Consider the following 15538-nt stretch of genomic DNA (forward strand, 5'->3'; position numbering starts at 1 on the left):
TTTATTTGTTTCTATGCTCTTACCATCCAGGGAAAGGAGATGAGATACTTGCTTATGCTATAAATGTTTACCTTTTTTTCAATGAAGCCTGGGAATCTTCTCTGTAGTTAAATTTATCTAAAACATTTTTAGGTAATTACACAAAGCTATAAAACAATGGCTAGTAAGAAACGTTGATGGTTCATCAAACTTTATAAATTAGTGTAAAGCAGCAATAGTTTATGAGAACACCATCTACACCTGTTTGTGTACAGAGCTGTAACAAACTCAGTCTAAGTCCTAGTGGTTAAAATGAACATTTACTAGTTCATCTTCCTGCTAACGAACTTATTAATAAAATGACTTCTGACAGTTTTTCTGAAACCTCAGCACAACAAATTCCTTTTCATTTTGCTGATTATCCTCTACACTGAGTTTTATTTTTCCAAGTGTGCTTTCTGTACTACTGGATTTTATTAAAATGTGTGTGTGTGTGTGTGTGTGTGTATTACCTTTCCAAAACAAAAGAAACACATGCGATCCAACATTACACACAGGAGAGGAAGAAGGCAGGGAAGAAGATGTTAATAGAATTTTAAATAAAAAGATGAAACTAGAGGTAAGGTTATTTTGTTAGTGTGGACAGTTAAACATCGCTTCAAGTTTTCAATGGGCAAAATAAAGTGTGAAGCATGACCAGTCAAAACGTTTACAGCATATACAGATTAAAAATAAATCAGCTGCTTCAGAGTGACCACTTTTCTTGGCAATGAAGCTTAAGAAAAATCTGACCCATCAACCTGCATGAAACAGATATTTGTTGGGGCTCCTGGGTGGCTTGGTCTGTTAAGTGACTGATTCTTGATTTTGGCTCAGGTCATGATCTCATGGTTTTTGAGTTCGAGCCCCACACTGGACTCTATGCTGGCAGTGCAGAGCCAGCTTGGAATTCTCTCTCTCAATCTCTGCCCCTCCCCAACTCACATGTGCACTGTCTCTCAAAATATATAAATAAACTTAAAAAAAAAGAAAGACTGTATAGAGTGCTAAAATGTCTTCAACAATGTAAAGAGGACTTCAAGGAGCCTGTGATCCCCAGAAAGCAGCTTGTGCCAGAAAGTGACTACAAGGACAAAAATGAACTAAGCAGAAGGCAAGACCATACACTGAGAGTGGGAATCTAAATGAGAAAAGCAACTTCATAGTTTGCAAAGAACAGAAAAGATCTGAAAAAAAAAAAACGTGTATAAAAGTCATAGATTTTATGAAAAGATGAGGTTACAGCCTAGATGAAATTAAGCAACATACATATGTCCCAGATTCTGTTAACGTGATTCATGACTTTATTCTGAAGCAAAAATAAAATGACCCAAGATTAGGGTTAGAGACTATTATAAAGTCAAGAGGTGAGAAGAATCTGGAAGATTAAAAAAATATAAGGTCAGGAAACTTTATAACTCTTATATTACTTGTATATATCCACAGTCAAAGAATTAATTCAACTGATAATAAAGAAAATAGTTTTCGAAATAACTGATCCATGCCCACATGGGCCAGGCAGGATAAGAAGTCAAATAGAGTCATAAGGGGTTCATGGATTCTGAAGAGCGAGCAATCAAATTTGTAGCATCTTGGGGAGGTATAAAGAAATAAGAGGGGTGCCTGGGTGGCTCAGTCAGTTCAGTGTCTGACTCTGGATTTGGGCTCAGCTCACGATCCCAGGGTCATGGCAAGCATGAAGCCTGCTTAAGATTCTCTCTCTCCCTCTGTCCCTCTCCCCACTCGTGTGCTTTCTCTCTCTTTTAAAGAGAGAGAGAGAGAGAGAGAGAGAGAGACAGAGAGACAGAGAGACAGAGAGACAGGCAGAGGCACCTGGGTGGCTCAGTCAGTTAAGCATGTGACTTCAGCTCATGATCTCACAGTTTTGAGTTCGAGCCCCACTTTGGGCTCTGTGCTGACAGCTCAGAGCTTGGAGCCTGCAGATTCTGTGTTTCCCCCTCTCCTTTGCTTGTGCTCTGTCTCTCAAAAATAAATAAATGTTAAAAAAAAATTAAAGATTAAAAAAGAGAGAAATAGAGGGTAAAGAGGGTGTGGTCAAAGACAAGGGGTTTCAATTTCTTTTTTACTTTTAATTTTTTTTTAATCTTTACTTTTGAGAGAGAGAGAGAGAGAGAGACAGACAGACAGACAGACAGAGTGTGAGTGGGGGAGGGGCAGAGAGAGAGGGAGACACAGAATCCGAAGCAGGCTCCAGGCTCTGAGCTGTCAGCACAGAGCCTGACGCGGGGCTCGAACTCATGGACCACGAGATCATGACCTGAGCTGAAGTCAGACGCCCAACAGACTGTGCCACCCGGGCAACCCAAGGGGTTTCAATTTCTATACCAATGAAGTTGACCAATTCCAATAGGGGGGAAAAGCAGTATGATGTAGAAAAAATTATACAACATTGCAAGTCTATAGGCCTGAGTTCAAAACTTGGCTTTACTACCACTGAGCACTTACTAAAGAGTATTTTCAAAATATCTGTAATGTAAAGGGGTTGAAAAAAACCCAAATGCCACATCTTTTCTAGCAATAAAATTAAATTTTATAACTATGCCTCTCCTCAACTATACTAACATTTAAGAGATAACGGAGAAAATTAAAAAGAAAAAGCCATTTAAATACAAGTTTTGTTTGCATATCAAATCTTTTTTTCTTCATAAATTAATATATAGAAGGCTTTAAGATAGAGGACTTCAGAAGAAGTTATCTGTTAATGTTATCTGAAATATATCTGACTACTAATTAATGAATACAGATGAAAAGGTTTATCTGGTTTTAGTTAAATATCCTTGTTTTTCAAGTTGAAATGCACATTAAACTCCCTAAACATTTCTCTGCCAAATAGGTAAGATCTTGTTAAAAAATTAACAAGGGGGCACCTGGGTGGCTCAGGTGGTTGAACATCTGACTCTTGATTTCAGCTCAGGTCATGATCCCAGGGTAGTGGGATTAAGCCCTGTGTTGGGCTCTGCATTGAGTGTGGAACCTGCTTAGGATACTCTCTACTCCCTCTGCATCTTTCCCCTGCTTGCACTCTTTCTCTCTCTCTCTCTCAAAAAAAAAAAAAAAAAAAAAAAAAAAAAAAAAAATTAACAGTATTTTTCAGGAAAACTGGATTTCTTTTAAACATTGCAGTAAGCATGTTGTACTACTGAAATACTCGCTCAAACATGCTTCAAATACTTTACATATAAGTGAATGGAAAATAGGGATTGCAAAACTGAGTAATAAGCTTTGGTTTTGCCATACCCTTTTTAGTAATCCTTTACTGGCTTACCACACACATTCCTAGAAGGTTTATCATTTAGATTTGTTTTTGTCTTCTTTCTTATGTTTTCTGATGACAAAAATAAAACATGCTATTCTTCGGAAAAAACACAAAATGATAAAACCTCAAACCTTACACATTACAGAAAAGTACAACTTATAAGTTTCCTATAATTTGATCCCTTACAACCACTGCTTAAGTTTTAGTACATATTATGAAATACTTACTTTTACCTTACTAGTTTTATGAAGAATAGAGCTTGATAGGCAATTTTAGAAAAGTAAAATAGAGAAACAGAGGAAAAAAAATGGAAAAGAAAAAAGAATTGAAACAAGTTGAGCACAGCTATGCCAGGTACTAGCTACTTGCTCCAAACTGATTATTTCATTTTACCTTCCCAGCAACCCTGAAATTTTGGTATTTCTTTATCCAACTTAAAAGGCACACAATGTCAATTCCCTGGCTTTGAAATACACTACAGTTGTGTGAGATCCATTTGGGAAATTTGGATGACAGGTATACAAGACCCCTCTGTACTCATTTTACAACTTCTTGTGAGTCCATAATTATTTTAAAATAAAAAATTAAGCGAGTGGTTCAAATAGTAGCATAGGAAAACCTTGAACTCAACTCTTCCACAAACACCATATCTTCAGCTCCATATAGAACAACTGTCTCTGAAAAAGACCTGAAAACTAGCTGAACAGCTCCACCACAATAAAGGATAAAAAGGCTACATCAAGGGCACCTGGCTGGCTCAGTCAGTGAAGCATGCAACTCTTGATCTTGGGGTTGTGAGTTTGAGCCCCATGTTGGGTGTGGAGATAACTTAAAAATAAAATATTAAAAAAGGGGGAGGTACATCAAGATGGGTAGGAGAGGTAGAGATGTAGTCTCACCAAAACCCCACACTCCAGTGTGGCAACCCATAAGCAGGAGAGATCCCACAAATATGGACTATATCCCTGAGGAGTGTGGGGTTCAAGCCCCATATGAGGTATTCCCATCCTTGGGAACTGCACCAGGGAGATGAGCCTCCAAAATGTCTGGCTTTGAAAACCAAAACACCAGAAGAACCAAAAGGCTCCAGGAAATGGAGACTCCACTCTTAAAGGGCTCATGCACAGACTTACCCATCTTGGATCCCAGCACAAAAGCAGCAGGTTGGAAAGAACTTAGATCATATATGAAAAGATTTACTGGCTAATCTTAAATCATCTGTGGGAGTGGCAGGGGTCTATTCGAACTCTCTCTGGGGATAAAGATGATGGCTGGTGCCATTTTTGCATTCTCTATCTTGCTAGTACTGCTTGCCCTGGCCCTGTGCTACCAAATGGCTCTGCCTCACTGACCTCAGCAAATAGGCTACCCAGCTGGGTGCTCCCTTGAGGCCTCACCCCAGTAAATCCAATGGATGGTACTGTCCTGACCCATCCCTCCCTATGGCCCCACCAAAGCTGGCAGGTGTATGCTGTCCACAGAAGGGATACCTCTTGAGTGCCTGGCTCTGGTGGCCAGGGGGTTTGGATTTCTGGGCCCCATGGTGGCTGAAATGATCAGAGAGACAGTCCTTGGCAGGCTACCACCTTCAGGGGACTGCACAGAGAGCAGATTGAAATACATTCTACCTTCCTGTGACCTCTCCTTTAAGACTGGGAGAGATAGCTGTTGTGCTTAATACATAGAAACAAAGAGAGAATCAAGCAAAATGAGGTAAAGGGAATAGGTTCCAAACAAAAGAACAAAATAAAACTCCAGAAAAAATCTTAATGAAATGAAGATAAATAATTTACCTGATAAAGAGTTCAAAGTAATGGTCATAAAGATGCTTACTGATTTCAGAAGAGTAGATGAACACAGCAAGAGCTTCAACAAAGAGATTGAAAATATAAGGAAGTACCAAACAGAAATTAGAAAGCTGAAGAATGCAGCTACAGAACTGAAAGATACACAAGAGGGGTTCAACAACAGACTAGATGAAGCTGAAGAAAGGATCAGTGACCTAGAAAATGGGGGAGTGAAACTCACCAAAACCTAACAGCAAAAAGAAAAAAAATTTAAACAGTGACAAATAGTTTAAGGGACCTATGAAACATCAAGTGGAATGACATTTGTGTTATAGGGGTCCAAGAGAAGAGAGAGAGAGAAAGGAACAGAAAACTTATTTGAAGAAATAATGACTGAAAATCTCCCTAAGTTAGGGAAGGAAACAGAGTTGCAGATGCAGGAGTCCAGGACCAGACAGCTTTACTGGTGAATTCTATCCAACTTTTACTAAGATTTAATATCTATCCTTCTCAAACTCTTCCAAAAAACTGAAGAGAATGGAATGCTTCCAAACTCATTTTATAAGCCAGCATTACCTCGATACCAAAGATAGGCAAGACACCAGAAAAACAGAAAATTACAGGCCAATATCCCCGATGAACATAGATGCAAAGATCTTCAACAAAATATTAGCAAACAATTCAACAATACATTGAAAAGATCATACAACATGACGAAGTGGAATTTATTCCAGGGATGCAAGGATGTTTCAACATGTGCAAATAAATCAATGTTACATACCACATTAAGAAAATGAAGGCTAACAATCATGTGATCATCTAAGTAGATGTGGAAAAAACATTTGACAAAATTCAATATCCATTTATGATAAAAACTCTCAATAAAGCTATTATAGTGAATGTACCTCAACCTAAAAAGGCCCATATATGATAAGCCCACAGCAAACATACTCAATGGTAAAAAGCTGAAAACTTTTCCTCTAACAATCAGGAACAAGACATGAGTGCCCACTCTTGATACTTTCATTCAACATAGTATTGGAAGTCCAGAGCAATTACGTGAGAAAGAGAAATTAAAATGCATCTAAATTGGAAAGGAAGAAGTGAAACTGTCACCATTTGTGGACAATATGATTCTACACATAGAAAATTCTACAAGACTCCACCAAAAAAAAAGTATTACAATAAATTCAGTAAAGTTGCTGGATACATAATCAACATACAACACTGTTGTGTTTTTATGCTGTAACCACAAACTATCAGAAAGAGAAATTAAGAAAACAGTTCCACTTACAACTGCACCAAAAAGAATAAAATACCTAGGACTAAGTTTAACCAAGCAGGTAAAAGATCTGTACAATGAAAACTATACAACACTGATGAAAGAAACTGAAGAACACACAAACAAACGGAAAGATATACCATGCTCATAGATTGAAGAATATTATTAAAATATCCAAATTATCCAAAGCAATCTATAGATTCAGTGCAATTCCTATCAAAATTCCAGTAGAATTTTCCACAGAAATAGAACAAAGAATCTTAAAATTTGTATGGAAGCACATGAGATCCCATATAGCCAAAGCCACCTTGAGAAAGAATAAAGCTGGAAGCATCATGCTTCCTGATTTCAATTACAATGCTATAATAATCAAAACAGTATTGGCACAAAATAGACATAAAGGTAAATCAAAAAGAATAAAGAGCCCAGGAAAAAACCCCACCCACATATGGTCAATTAATTTGTGACAAAGGAGGCAATAATATACAATGGGGAAAAGACAGTCTCTTTAATAAATGGTATTGGGGAAAATTGGACAGCCACATGCAAAAGAATGAAACTGAACCTCTATCTTTCACCATACATAAATTAAATCAAACTGTATTAAAGACTTGAATATAAGACCAGAAACCACAAAATTCCTGGAAGAAAACATAGGCAGTAGGCTACTTGACGTTGCTCTTGGCAGTATATATATACATATATGTATACATATATGTAACTGATTCCAGGAAAAGGCAACAAATGCAAAAATAAACAAATGGAACTACATCAGACTAAAAACCTCTACACAGCTCTACAAACCTCTACAAACCTCCTTTATTGAAAGGAAACTCAATAAACTAAATAAAATAAAATTGAAAGGAAACTCAATAAAATAAAAAGGCAACCTCCTGAATGAGACATCTGCAAGTCATATATTCATAAGGGGTTAATAGCCAAAATAGATAAAGAACTCATATAATTCAATAACAAAAAACCAATCTGATTAAATGACAGGCAGAAGATCTAAATAGACACTTTTCCAAAGAAGGCATACAGATGGCCAATAGTCACATGAAAAAAATGCTCAACAACACTAATCATCAGGGAAATACAAACCAAAACCACAATGAGATATCATCTCTCACCTGTCGTAATGGCTATTTTAAAAAAGATGGGAAATAGCAAGTGCTAGTGAGGATATGGAGAAAAGGGAACCTTTGTGCATCACTGGTGGGAATGTAGATCGATGCAGCCACTATGAAAAACAGTATGAAATTTCCTCCAAAGAAAAGAGAACTACCACATGATCCAGCAACTCTACTTCTGTATACTTATATGAAGAAAATGTAGACATTAATTAGAAAAGATATATGCACCCCTACGTTCACTGCAGTATTGTTCACAATAGCAAAGATAGTAAAACAACTAAAGCATCCATTGGTGGATGGATAAAGATGTGAGATACACACACACACACACACACATTGGAATGCTATTCAGCCATAAAAAAGAATGAAAGCTTGACATTTGTGACAACATGAATGGACTTTGAGGGTATAATGCTAAGTGAAGTGAGTTAGACAAAGGAAGACAAATACCGTATGATTTCACTTATATGTGGAATCTAAAAAAACAAAACCAATGAACAAGCAAAACAAATATAGCCAAACTCATACATAACATGCAGAGAGCAGACTCATAGTTGCCAGAGGTGAGAAGGTATATGGTGTGGGTGAAATGGGAGAAGGGGTTAAGAGGTACAAACTTCCCCATAAAATAAGTAAGTCATGAGGATACAATGTACTAGAGTCTAGAGTCAACAACATTATATTGTATATTATGTGACTACATATGGTGAAGGGAGAAACAATACTTATTGTGGTGACTGTTTCATAGTATATGCAAGTATCAAATCATTATATTGTACACCTAAACTAATATAATGTTAAATATCAATTAGGCATCAATAAAAACAAATTAAAATAAAAACTGAAGCACAAAGAGAGGTTAAATTATTTGCTTTAAGGTCACACTGTCAGAGAATAAAAATTAAGCAGAAACATAGGATATAGAAATAGTGATTAAAATCAATACTTTCAACTTAGATTGATTCAGAAACATAAACACCTGCTTCATAAATGCTACAGTCATTGCTTTAAAGGAGGTAATAGAGTAGCATGTCCCCATTTATTGAGCATCCATATAGACTCTAGAGACGAAGATAAAAAAAAAAAATTAAGACATAATCCTTATCCTCAAAGAAAAAAAATAAAAAGCCTTCAATCATAGTGTTAGGAATATATACAGGTGAGCACATACAGACACATATTCAGCTCGCTATAGTCCAAGGATTGATTTTCTGATTTGTGGAGTGCCTTCACAAAAAAAGCCTATCTAATATTTTCCCATTTACTTATGAAATCTAAAAAAGCGAGGTGGAGGGGTGCCGGGCTGGCTCAGTGGCTAAAGCATGCAACTCTTGATCTTGGGATCATGAGTTCAAGCCCCACACTGGGGGTAGAGTTCACTTAAGAAAATAAATAAGAAGGGCATTAAAAAATAAGTAAATAAAAATAAAAAATGGGTGGAAAAGATAAACTATTAAGCTATTTCACAGCTTTCAATGCCAGCACAGTGTATCGTTCCCTCTGACTGCTCTTACAGTTCATTTTGTAGGACATACTTTAGCACTTGGATATATATTGTTCTCTGCTGTTATATATTTTTCTCTACAGTTGTGTTTCGACCTCATTAAGAGCTGTACTTCCTTTCCAACTCCATCTTTCAGAGCAAACAGTTGGTAATGAATAAATGCTAGTTGACTTGTACTCTGCCAACCATATGTTACTTCCATAAAAAATTAGCTACAATATTTAAATAGGAGGCAAAAATTGATTAAATTTAACTAATAATTATGGGATTATTGGGTATAGAGTAGAAGAAATTTTACTAGATACCATATAACTCTAATAAAAGATAAAGATACATGTCACAAATTGGTATTGCAGAGAAATAGCTTCATGCTGTGCATCTAGAAGTTGTTTCTTTTTGAAAAAATAGTTGGAAGAACTACTGAATATTCTGCTTATCTAAAGGAAGTTGACACCTGTTTGACAACTTTAATCCTATAAGAAGTGGTTTTCAAGAATAAATATTGTCAAAATGTCAATACTACCCAAAGCTATCTACACATTCAACACAATCCCAATCAAAATTGCACCAGCATTCTTCTTGAAGCTAGAACAAGCAATTCTAAAATTCACATGAAACCACAAAAGGCCCCGAATAGCCAAAGTAATTTTGAAGAAGAAGACCAAAGCAGGAGGCATCACAATCCCAGACTTTAGCCTCTACTACAAAGCTCTAATCATCAAGACAGCATGGTATTGGCACAAAAACAGACACATAGACCAATGGAATAGAATAGAAACCCCAGAACTAGACCCACAAACGTATGGCCAACTCATCTTTGACAAAGCAGGAAAGAATATCCAATGGAAAAAAGACAGCCTCTTTAACAAATGGTGCTGGGAGAACTGGAGAGCAACATGTTGAAACTAGACCACTTTCTTACACCATTCACAAAAATAAACTCAAAATGGATAAAGGACCTGAATGTGAGACAGGAAACCATAAAAACCCTAGAGGAGAAAACAGGAAAAGACCTCTCTGACCTCAGCCGTAGCAATTTCTTACTTGACACATCCCCAAAGGCAAGGGAATTAAAAGCAAAAATGAACTATTGGGACCTCATGAAGATAAAAAGCTTCTGCACAGCAAAGGACACAATCAGCAAAACTAAAAGGCAACCAACGGAATGGGAAAAGATATTTGCAAATGACATATCGGACAAAGGGCTAGTATCCAAAATCTATAAAGAGCTCACCAAACTCCACACCCAAAAAACAAATAATCCAGTGAAGAAATGGGCAGAAAACATGAATAGACACTTCTCTAAAGAAGACATCCAGATGGCCAACAGGCACATGAAAAGATGCTCAATGTCGCTCCTCATCAGGGAAATACAAATCAAAACCACACTCAGATATCACCTCACGCCAGTCAGAGTGGCCAAAATGAACAAATCAGGAGACTATAGATGCTGGAGAGGATGTGGAGAAACGGGAACCCTCTTACACTGTTGGTGGGAATGCAAATTGGTGCAGCCACTCTGGAAAACAGTGTGGAGGTTCCTCAAAAAATTAAAAATAGACCTACCCTATGCCCCAGCAGTAGCACTGCTAGGAATTTACCCAAGGGATACATCAGCATACGGGCACTTGTACCCCAATGTTTATAGTAGCACTCTCAACAATAGCCAAATTGTGGAAAGAGCCTAAATGTCCATCAACTGATGAATGGATAAAGAAATTGTGGTTTATATACACAATGGAGTACTACCTGGCAATGAGAAAGAATGAAATATGGCCCTTTGTAGCAACGTGGATGGAACTGGAGAGTGTTATGCTAAGTGAAATAAGCCATACAGAGAAAGACGGATACCATATGTGTTCACGCTTATGTGGATCCTGAGAAACTTAACAGGAACCCATGCGGAGGGGAAGGAAAAAAAAAAAAGAGGTTAGAGTGGGAGAGAGCCAAAGCATAAGAGACTCTTAAAAACTGAGAACAAACTGAGGGCTGATGGGGGGTGGGAGGGAGGGGAGGGTGGGGGATGGGTATTGAGGAGGGCACCTTTTGGGATGAGCACTGGGTGTTGTATGGAAACCAATTTGACAATAAATTTCATATATTAAAAAAAAAAAAGAAGTGGTTTTCTAATAGGAGATTAAAAATTAAAAGGGAGTAACCATTTAGTACTTAGTGTTTTTGCCATTATTTTCAGCGTATTATGATTAATCCTAAATTTAAACATCTTGGTAGATGACACAAAATTCAAGAGATCTAGGTCTGAATTTTTCCTTCCTTGCTTAAGCAATGAGTAGAAAAGTACATGGTTACAGAACCCATAGAAAACCGTGACTTATTCAAAGATAGGCTCTTAAAATATTAGACACTTCTATGGTACAGATCAAATACAGGCCTGATCCTGCTAGGTTTAAAGGTATAAGCTTTAAAATTTTTTGTAGGTTATGGGGCACCTGGGTGGCTCAGTTGGTTAAGAAACCAACTTGGGCTCAGGTCATGATCTCACGGTTCGTAGGTTTGAGCCCCACGTCAGGCTCTGTGCTCACAGCTCAGAGCCTGGAACCTGCTTCGGAATCTGTGTCTCCCTCTCTCTCTGCCCCTCCCCCACTCACTCCCTGTCTCCCTTTCTCTTAAATATAAATAAACGTTAAAAAATTTAAAAAAAAAATTTTTCCAAGTTATTAATTAGCATTCTTTAATTTTCCTAATCTATATTTAACAAAGTTATTTCAGAATTCATCAGTGCCATTAACAAAAGTCTACGCATACACATTTATAATTATACATATAATTTTAATATCAAAATTTACTTTCCTATGTTTTCTGTCTTGCTGGTGAATGTGCTCATGTCTTTATGCTATATTTGAATTCTTACTTGATACAGTACTACTTTGAATTATGACAGCAATGTAATTTACAATGCTATTTTTCTCCTGTCCTCTTCCTGTATGGAAAGAACATGAAATCCAGAAGCTTAGCACGTGAATTCAGAGCAGTTCTTACTGCCCTAAAACATCTCAGCATCTGAGAAAATTAATGAACCCAGAAAAAACTCTTTTTAACAAGTAGGATTCAGGAAACTATAAATCTTTCACATTAATGTCAGAATTAATATCTTGTCCAATGGCATACAGGTAACGAGGAGGACTGAGATGGTTTCCTCGCTCCCACCATATTCCTCCAATCCCAGACTTCACAGTCTGTGCTCAGTGGAGGGAGGTTATAGTTTTTACTTGTTTGAACCTTTTATAAAGATGACACTGTGTACATTTACACAGAGCAAGGTCATGTTAAGCTCATGTAATTCTTTCAAACTGTCAAAAGAGGCGTTTGGAATTCTGTCCTCTCTGAGCTTATAATAGTCACATTAAAAATTCTTCATGAGATAAGAAAAGGGAACTGAAGGTGAACCAAAAGAGCAAGAATATGGGTAAGCTAAATACTTGTTGTAGATGAAAAACTTTTCTGAAGAAAACAGTGACATGAATGTAAGTTCCCAAATCCTCTTTAAGCAGTAAGTCAGATACCCTGAGGATTGCACTTGGCCTTAAAAGTAGGCAGTTACCTATGCCATAAAATCTGTAGGACTCATTCCTGAAAGTTTTGAGTGGTGAAGACAGTACCAAAGAGGAAGAGTGAGGTTGGGTTGGGTTGGTCTCCATTGGAGCCCTGAGGGGAATGTTTAGCTAGTACTTGTGTCCCAAGTCAAAAGTGCTAAGACCTAATTAATTTATTATAAATACAGCTTAAATACCTCTGTAGGGTGGAAAACTATGTTATCTAGTTTGTAGTCTCCATGAATCAAATTTTCTTCATTGTCATTATCTGGCAAGTTTTTCATTAGCCAGTGAAATAGCTGGTTCATGGCAAGGATGTCCTGATGAGCTGCAGCTTTATATTGCTCTGTCCAGGTTGATACCTAAAGATATATAAATAAGAAAAATTGTAAAGTTGAACATAGAACTTAGGTTCTAAATTTAAACAAAATTCAATCATATCAAATTTGGTTTTATTCCTCAATGCTCCAGACAAATCCCTCTAAGTGACGTTCACATGAACCTAAAACATTTAAATCTCTCTTCCATCTAGTTCCCTTTTACTAACTTAGATTTTTATCAGGAAAAAAAATACTGGCACAGGGATCAAGAAATGTGTGTTCTAGCCTCTATTCTGCAACTATTTTGTGAAAGAATAAAAGAATGTACACAAACACATATATACACAAATAAAAAGGTATAGCAGATTTCTGGAAGGGTCACAAGAAACAAGTAATCTCTGAAAAAGGAAATATGGGGGCTGGGAGAAGAAGGGAGATTTTTACTTTTCATTTTAATACTTTTTCTTATTACCTACAGAATCTTCTAAATATATTTCAGGTATAAGGAGTGCAAAGACTTTTTATTCTTCTTAGAATCAAATACAAACAAATCAAATTATACTCAAAGTCCTCCATCAATTGAAACCATATTATTCATCAGCTCATAGTTCTCTCCCCATTGCCCAAGGTATCTCTGGTCAACTTAGTGCAGTAAAGACCTTCATCTGTGGAATCATACAGACTCAAGTATAAATTATGCCTAAGCCACTTATTCACGTATTATGTGATACGCAGTAGCCTTAGATTCCTCATGTGCAAAATGAGGGTAATAATACCTATGTCTTAGGGTTATTACGAAGATTTTAAAAGAGTAGGTCAGCAACCTACCTACCATGGGGCCTGGCATAGTGTGAGTACTCTCTAAATCTTACTCCCTTCTCTCTTCCCTTAGCCCCCCTCAAAAAGACAGACAGACAGACAGACATAGGCAAATAGTCCCATACATATCTGATCTTGCTGTCTCTTTGGTTTGAAATGCTCACCATCTCTTCCCTATCACTCTAGATTTTCTCTTTACTTAAATACACAGTGCAAGACAGATCTCTCCCACAAAGCTTTCCCCACCCAAGTAAGGGCACACTGATATGCACCCTCTAAATAGAACAGCTCTCATGATGGGTACCAAACAGTTTACTACTAGATTATATACTCCTTTATTCTATTTTCAAGTTTCACATAAATGAGATTCATGTATAGGTTTCTCAAAAAAAATGTTCCTTTAGGGGAAGAACTTATTTCTATTTTCTTGATATATAACAGTGTACTCAGGAAGTATTAAACACACACAATCATGCTTAATAAATGTTAACTTCAAAAGGAAAACTGTATAGAAAACATATTGATAAATTAAGTGAAGAGGCAGAAAAGCTTTAAATTTGCATCCACGTACATGTTGTTAGTTACAGAAGCTTAGGCTGAACAAACCTGATCTAAAAATATAAAATTATTTTCTGCTAACAAAAAGCCAATAGAAAGGTTGATATTAAAAGTTATACCCAAGTTTCGGGAAAGTATAATGGGTTTTTATTTTGACTAATCAAGGATATTATTTCCAAGAACTTGAGAAAAGGAGCTCTTCATGTGGACGCATTACCTGTCTTTTGCAGTACCCAGCACCTCTACCATATCCTTCCAGCTGCAACGACTGTACATTCAAGGAATGTAACCGAGCCAAGGTTTCTATCATGGCCACATATATGGCTGAGCGTTCTGCTGGGCTAACTCCAGGAATTGTAAAATCACGAAAGATTCGACCCTATAGAAACAATTACAATAGATAATTTAAAACAAAATACATTTTTTCACTCCAATTACTTGTAGTGTAATAATCCCCCATTGTCCACAAAAAAAATCAGGATAACAGTTTTCCAACAAAAACAATTCTTTGTAGAATATGCTAGAAAAACATTCACTTAGGAAACATGTTTAATAGATTATGTATGCCAAAGGGAATATACAACGATATTCCAAATGAACTTAATGGACAAAACTACTCTCAAGTTACAGTTTACAAAATAATTTTTTTTAAACACTTTGAATTTATTGTTCTTAAGGGATTGATATTCTCTTTGGAGTAGTATTTTTCTGTCCACCATCTGGAGGGTTTGGTTATTGCCACTACATATAGCTCTTTATTGCCATCTAGAGGAAAATTTGAGAATAAGTCAACACCTGCTAATTACTAAATTTGTTCCTAGTCTATTTCATCCCTCCTACACTGCCTGTGCTCAAATTCAAATGAAAGTTTAAGCCCTTGCAAAGCAAATTACCTAAAATGTTAACTAATAAACTATTATTTATTAACATCTAATTTTCACGATTAAAAATAAAAGCAACAATAAAGATTAAGTGTTAATTTACCTGCACATGTTCCATCATGTAAAATTCTGTTCCAATGATAGAAGCATCACTGCAGTACAATAAAGGCTTGGGAACGGGGAATCCAATTGAAAACAAAGCTTTCTGGACTTTAAATTCTCTATCAATCTAAATAGGATGATGGATTATTAAAAATCAGAAACACAGAAATTTAAGTTAAAAAAAATTTTTTTTGATGTCTATTTTTGAGAGAGAAAGACAGAGTATGAGCAGGGGAGGGGCTGAGAGAGATAGAGAGGGAGACACAGAATCCAAAGTAGGCTCCAGGCTCTGAGCTGTCAGCA

At 36.6% G+C, this 15538-nt stretch overlaps 1 protein-coding gene across 3 annotated transcripts in view; it reads right to left on the minus strand.

Annotated features, from left to right (window-relative positions):
• Positions 1-15538, minus strand: part of ACAD11 (acyl-CoA dehydrogenase family member 11) — a 91182-nt gene that overhangs the window by 64952 nt on the left and 10692 nt on the right. For all 3 annotated transcript variants that reach the window (XM_047876341.1, XM_047876342.1, XM_047876343.1), the window contains exons 3-5: positions 15237-15362; positions 14470-14631; positions 12753-12917 (exon numbers count right to left, since the gene is read on the minus strand). In XM_047876341.1, the coding sequence (XP_047732297.1) occupies positions 12753-12917; positions 14470-14631; positions 15237-15362 (453 nt within the window). The remainder of the gene's footprint in view (positions 1-12752; positions 12918-14469; positions 14632-15236; positions 15363-15538) is intronic.

The sequence above is a fragment of the Prionailurus viverrinus genome, chromosome C2, assembly GCF_022837055.1.
Source record: "Prionailurus viverrinus isolate Anna chromosome C2, UM_Priviv_1.0, whole genome shotgun sequence".
Classification (NCBI taxonomy): Eukaryota; Metazoa; Chordata; class Mammalia; order Carnivora; family Felidae; genus Prionailurus; species Prionailurus viverrinus.